Below are 7,500 nucleotides of genomic sequence, written 5' to 3'. Positions count from 1 at the left end.
GGGGGGTTGTACCAGATGATGTTGTTTCGTTTTCTGTTCTTTTTTGGTTGGTTTCCTGGCGTGGGTTCATAGGTGAGGGTGAAATATATATATATATATATATATATATATATATATATATATAGTGTGTGAGTGTGAATGGTGTCTGTACACACACACACACATATATATATATATATTTATATATATATATATATATATATATATATATATATATATATATATATATATATATATATATATATATATATATATGTATGTACAGACAACATTCACACTCACACTATATATATGTATGCATATGTGTATATTTACAAACCCCGTTTCCATATGAGTTGGGAAATTGTGTTAGATGTAAATATAAATGGAATACAATGATTTGCAAATCCTTTTCAACCCATATTCAATTGAATGCACTCCAAAGACAAGATATATGATATTCAAACTCATAAACTTTATTTATTTTTTTGCATATAATAATTAACTTAGAATTTCATGGCTGCAACACGTGTCAAAGTAGTTGGGAAAGGGCATGTTCACCACTGTGTTACATGGCCTTTCCTTTTAACAACACTCAGTAAACGATTGGGAACTGAGGAAACTAATTGTTGAAGCTTTGAAAGTGGAATTCTTTCCCATTCTTGTTTTATGTAGAGCTTCAGTCGTTCAACAGCTGTCGTATTTTACGTTTCATAATGCGCCACACATTTTTCGATGGGAGACAGGTCTGGACTGCAGGCGGGCCAGGAAAGTACACGCACTCTTTTTTTTTTACGAAGCCACGCTGTTGTAACACGTGCTGAATGTGGCTTGGCATTGTCTTGCTGAAATAAGCAGGGGCGTCCATGAAAAAGATGGCAGCATATGTTGTTCCAAAACCTGTATATACCTTTCAGTATTAATGGTGCCTTCACAGATGTGTAAGTTACCCATGACTTGGGCACTAGAGCACCCCCATACCATCACACATGCTGGCTTTTGAACTTTGCGTCGATAACAGTCTGGATGGTTCGCTTCCCCTTTGGTCCGGATGACACGATGTCGAATATTTCCAATAACAATTTGAAATGTGGACTCGTCAGACCACAGAACACTTTTCCACTTTGCATGAGTCCATCTTAGATGATCTCGGGCCCAGAGAAGCCGGCGGCGTTTCTGGGTGTTGTTGATAAATGGCTTTGGCTTTGCATAGTAGAGCTTTAACTTGCACTTACAGATGTAGCGACCAACTGTATTTAGTGACAGTGGTTTTCTGGAGTGTTCCTGAGTCCATGTGGTGATATCCTTTAGAGATTGATGTCGGTTTTTGATACAGTGCCGTCTGAGGGATCGAAGGTCACGGTCATTCAATGTTGGTTTCCGGCCATGCCGCTTACGTGGAGTGATTTCTCCAGATTCTCTGAACCTTTTGATGATATTATGGACCGTAGATGTTGAAATCCCTAAATTTCTTGCAATTGCACTTTGAGAAACGTTGTTCTTAAACTGTTTGACTATTTGCTCACGCAGTTGTGGACAAAGGGGTGTACCTCGCCCCATCCTTTCTTGTGAAAGACTGAGCGTTTTTTGGGAAGCTGTTTTTATACCCAATCATGGCACCCACCTGTTCCCAATTAGCCTGCACACCTGTGGGATGTTCCAAATAAGTGTTTGATGAGCATTCCTCAACTTTATCAGTATTTATTGCCACCTTTCCCAACTTCTTTGTCACGTGTTGCTGGCATCAAATTCTAAAGTTTATGATTATTTGCAAAAAAAAAAAAAAAGTTTATCAGTTTGAACATCAAATATGTTGTCTTTGTAGCATATTCAACTGAATATGGCTTGAAAATGATTTGCAAATCATTGTATTCCGTTTATATTTACATCTAACACAATTTCTCAACTCATATGGAAACGGGGATTGTATATGTGTATGTGTATGTGTATATATATATATATATATATATATATATATATATATATATATATATCAATCAGTGACGTGCAGTCACTAGAGGCAGGTGAGGCAGGGCCTCACCTGCCATCATGGAAAGAAAAAAAATGTAAAAAGAGAAAAAAAAAAAATTGTTATATGTATCCAGTGATTATACTATAAAGTTATTTTCCATTTAACTTCACCAGTTTTGGATTATTTTTATTCAAAATCGCTGAATTTTCACATTTGCCGTTCAAATACTGAGAAGAGACGGTGCAGTGAACAGCAGCCAGTTGAGGCACGTCACTCAGTGCCTCAACATGGATTCCGGACTCGGCTACCTACTCAGTGGCCTAGTGGTTAGAGTGTCCGCCCTGAGATCGGTAGGTTGTGAGTTCAAACCCCGGCCGGGTCATACCAAAGACTATAAAAATGGGACCCATTACCTCCCTGCTTGGCACTCAGCATCAAGGGTTGGAATTGGGGGTTAAATCACCAAAATGATTCCCGGGCGCGGCCACCGCTGCTGCCCACTCCTCCCCTCACCTCCCAGGGGGTGATCAAGGGTGATGGGTCAAATGCAGAGAATAATCTCGCCACACCTAGTGTGTGTGTGACAATCATTGGTACTTTAACTTTAACTTTAACTTTAACTGCTGGCCTGCTGTGCAGTGAGACCGTATTGCTATATGAATTATATTATACATTTTCATAGTTTAGTTAGCTGAGGTATATAATGTACAGTGTATTTTGTCAACAACTGTATGTGTGTAACGTATTTCTTGTGCTGAGCGATCATAAAACGGCTGCAAAAGACGCACTGGCTGAGGCTCCAGTAATCCCGCCTCCTGCGCCCCCGCCGTAGAATTATTATATCAACTAAAGCCCACACTTAAACTTTCCATGTGCAAGATTGAATCTATTTAAAAAAATTATTTCATAAGAAGCCAAAAAGTGCAAAAACAATAATGTTCGTGTTGGAGGAGTTGTGAATGACTGCAGGGCCACAACATTAGGTACACCTGCAGACTGCAGGTGTATCTAATTCACAACTCCTCCAACACGAACATTATTGTTTTTGCACTTTTTGGCTTCTTATTAAATAACTTTTGTAACCTATTTTCATGGGCTTTCCTCTTTGTGATGTTAAGTTCCTGTTATGCGCTGTTATACAGTATATGCCTTGAGCTCTTATTTTGAAGGCGCTAAGAGCGGAAGTGATGTCACGTTGCGGAGGATTTTGAAAGAAGGTAGATAAAGTGGTCCTCGTGTAAACTGGAGCCTCCGTGTTTGTTATTTTGTAGTTTCATACAGTATAGGCGACATTTATAAACCCTCGGTTACACTTTTTTTAATAGATTCAATCTTGCACGTGGAAAGTTGAAGTGAGGGCTTTAGTTGCGGCGCATGGACTTAATTTCTAAGTAAAGGTAAGACCATAATAACGTTTTTTTTAATTAAATGTGCTTTTTTGTGTGCTACAGTTTGTATGTGTAAAGTTAAAGTTAAATGGGAATCATTTTTGGTGATTTAACCCCCAATTCCAAGCCTTGATGCTGAGTGCCAAGCAGGGAAGAATGCTGGTATGAGCTTTTAAACATAACCCGTTAACTGCTGCCAATCAAATGGTGAATAAGATACTCTTTAGGGTTCATATGTTTGTAAATCTGACTGTGATGAAGTCAGTGCCTCACCAGCCGTCAACCTCACCGCACGTCACTGATATATATATGTGTATATATATATATATATATATATATATATATATGTATGTGTGGGAAAAAAAATCACAAGACTATTTCATCTCTACAGGCCTGTTTCATGAGGGGGGGTACCCTCAATCATCAGGAGATTTTAATGGGAGCATTCGCATACCATGGTTTATATAGGGCACAGAGTGGGTGGGTACAGGCTGGCCTAGGGGCGTGGTGATTGGCTCATGTGTTACCTAGGAGGTGTTTCCGTCTATGGCTGCATGCTGTTACAATTTCGCTGCGCTTGTTGAGGGATGACAGGTCTGGACGGTAAATAATAAACAGTTTCTCTTTCAAGCATAGGTTGCATCTTTTATTACCACTATTGTAAGGTGTGCTGGATGCAAGAATTTGCCATGTTATTGAATATTCAACATTATTGTCTTTGAGGTCCCAAATGTGTTTGCTGAGTTCTGTGGTATTCCGCAGGTTTTGGTTCCTGAAAGAAGCCTTGTGATTGTTCCATCTGGTTTTGAACTCTCCCTCGGTTAATCCTACATATGTGTCGGATGTGTTAATGTCCTTGCGTGTTACCTTAGATTGGTAAACAACTGATGTTTGTAAGCACCCCCCGTTTAGAGGGCAATCAGGTTTCTTGCGGCAGTTGCAGCCTTTGCTGGTTTTGGGGTCGCTCTGTCCGGGGGCCGACGGCTCATTTGCAATTGTTTTGTTGTGGTTTGAGATAATTTGTCGTATATTGTTCATGCAGCTGTAGCTCAATTTAATGTTGTTCTTGTTGAATACTTTTCTTAGGGTGTTGCCTTTGGGGAAGTATTTCTCATTCAGATTGAGGAATTTGTGGCCAATGTTAGTTGAGACGTTTTTGCTGTATGGGGGGTTGTACCAGATGATGTCGTTTCGTTTTCTGTTCTTTTTTGGCTGGTTTCCTGGCGTGGGTTCATAGGTGAGGGTGAAATTGTATCCGCTTTCATCAAGGGCTTTTTGGTAGGGGGGGTTGCTTGGTCAAATTCAGCTTTGCTAGATGACAGCATCGATAGCCTTTTATTGATTCCGGTAGGTATTCTTTTCGTGGTGGTGGGTGGATGGTTGCTGTCATGGTGCACGTATTGGAGTGTTGTGTTGGGTTTCGTGAATGGTTGGTAGCTGTTATTTCTCAGGTTGAAAGTGACGTCGAGGTAGTTGACGGTTTGCTTGTTGGCTTCAATCGTGATCCGTAGGCCGTTTTTTTCCCACACATACATATATTGCGCTCTACTACGGTATCGAGCACTATTTTTTGGATAACCTTATTAAGACATATATATATATATATATATATATATATATATATATATATATATATATATATATCCTATCATTTGTGCACTTTGTGCACTATTGTGTTGACGTTTCCTTCCTGCCTTCATATCTGAGAGGACTGTAATCACAGGAAAATCCATTTCAAATTAAAGGTTTACATTTCATATAGCCTAAAAATATCAATAATTCAGTTCAACAAAATACATCAAAGTGAGTTGTACACTCCGCTATAAATAGTTGTCCGTGTCAAAACAGTCACATGACACCAAGACTCAAAACAACACCTGTGTTACTTCTGCTGCTATTTTTAGTTGAAATCATCTTTTAGCATCTTTTAACGCTTCCTGCTACACTAAATGTTTAATAGTGAAAGTGGGTCATTACCATGTAACATCATTGGAAATATACGTTTGTGTTCTTGTCTTTTGCAGCCACAAGCGAGAACACGATGGCGGTGACGCTGGAGAAACTTTCCGTGGCCAAAGACGAGGTGGGAAACCTGGGCTTCTTCACTCTGGTTTACAACCAGGGCTTTGAGGTGGTCATCAACGGCTACAAGTGGTTTGCCTTCTTCAAGGTAAACAAGACAAGTCCTATTGTTTTATTGCAAAACTAAATATTGAACAGCAATACATGCCATTTGGGATTTCTTCTCAAGTAGCGGGGAGCATGCTTTATCAGTATCATGCTTCATATCCCGTGTGCATTTTGTAGCATTGAACCTGCACAAATTGTTGTATTTGTTTAGTTTTGTAGGGGAAAGTGTTTTATTTATTGTGCTCCTGTTAATGTTGCTGATCCATTTAAGTTCTTTATTACTATTGAGTTGATTTAATTGTATTTTTCAGTGTCAAATGGTTCAAGCCAGTCAAAAGTTTTTAGTCTAGATAAGGCTGGGCGATACGGCTGAAAACTATTTCACGATATAAGTGTTTTGTATCGATCATTATTGATGATTATTGATTTATTTTTTGACCTATGGAAAATAAGGAGCAGGAGAAAATTATGTTTTTAATTTAAATGTAACTTCCTCTGATTTTAATCCCCTCCGCTATATTCTAATTAAAAAATATATATATAATATTAATTTAAAAAAAAAAAAAAAAAATATATATATATATATATATATATATATATATATATATATATATATATATATATATATATATATATAACATGTGTTATATATATATATATATATATATATATACATATAACATGTGTTTTATATATATATATATATATATATATATATATATATATATATATATATATATACAACATATATATGTATTATATTATATTATATCGATTATATATTGTATTGATCGATGTTGATGATTATTTATTAAATTTATGACTGATGGAAAATAAGGAGCAGGAGAAAAATATGTTAACTTCCTCTGATTTTAATCCCCTCAGCTATATTTTAATTAAAAAAAAAAAATAATGAATTTTTTATATATATATATATATATATATACATATATATATATATATATATATATATATATATATATATATATATATAATTTGTTGTAATTTTATTATAAAAATGTTTTCATTAAATTATAGCTGAGAGGAAGTTGACATTTGTATTTATTTATCTATTTCATTTATATTTGATAATGAAAAAAAAAAAATATATATATATATAATAATTTATTTTTTTATTAAAAAAAGGTTTAATTAAAATATAGCTGAGGGGATTACAATCAGAGGAAGTTTACATTTGTATTATTTTTTATTTAAAAAATAAAAAGGTTTAATTAAAATATAGCTGAGGGGATTAAAATCAGAGGAAGTTTACATTTGTATTTATTTTATTTATATTTGATAATAAAACAAATATATATATAAATAAAATAAATAAAAATGTAACCTTCCTCTGATTTTAATCATCCCCTCAGCTATATTTTAATTAAACATTTTTTTTAGATAATAAAAAATAATAATTATATATATATATATTTGAAAACAAAACAAAAAACAAAAACAAAAAAAAAACAAAAATATATATATATATATATATATATATATATATATATATATATATATATATATATAAATATATATATATATATATATATATATATATATATATATATATATATATATATATATGTTTTATTATCAAATATAAATTAAATAAATAAATAAATACAAATGTAAACTTCCGATTCCAACACCAACCTATTCATATCATCTAGGACATCTGTGCTCTATTAAAAAAATTCACGGTTTTCCCTGAATTCCCAAATTTCCAGGAAATTCCCATTCAAATGAATGGACATATCATAGTTCTGCAATTCCCCATATTCAAACCCGATTCTGACTTTTCAACCATCCACTCTCACTACTCTTCCCATACATCAAACGCAAAACGTGTTTTCCCTTTCCCAAAATTCCCGGTTTTCCCGAAATTTCTAGGAATTATCTCCCCATTGACAATGAATGGGCAATATACAAAATACAAAACTCTCCATATCCCCCATTTCTCATCTGATTTGAAGCGTTCCAACATCCACACGCTCCTCTCACCCTGGACATTCAAACATTTCACTTCCA

At 34.9% G+C, this 7,500-nt stretch overlaps 1 protein-coding gene across 3 annotated transcripts in view; it reads left to right on the top strand.

Annotated features, from left to right (window-relative positions):
- Window positions 1-7,500, top strand: part of ctsc (cathepsin C) — a 41,840-nt gene that overhangs the window by 1,480 nt on the left and 32,860 nt on the right. For all 3 annotated transcript variants that reach the window (XM_061925873.1, XM_061925872.1, XM_061925874.1), the window contains exon 2: window positions 5,364-5,509. In XM_061925873.1, coding sequence (XP_061781857.1) covers window positions 5,364-5,509 — 146 coding nt within the window. The remainder of the gene's footprint in view (window positions 1-5,363; window positions 5,510-7,500) is intronic.

The sequence above is a fragment of the Nerophis lumbriciformis genome, linkage group LG30, assembly GCF_033978685.3.
Source record: "Nerophis lumbriciformis linkage group LG30, RoL_Nlum_v2.1, whole genome shotgun sequence".
NCBI lineage: Eukaryota > Metazoa > Chordata > Actinopteri > Syngnathiformes > Syngnathidae > Nerophis > Nerophis lumbriciformis.
The sequence above is the reverse complement of the archived record's forward strand: the minus strand, read 5'-3'. Positions and strand labels throughout refer to the sequence as shown.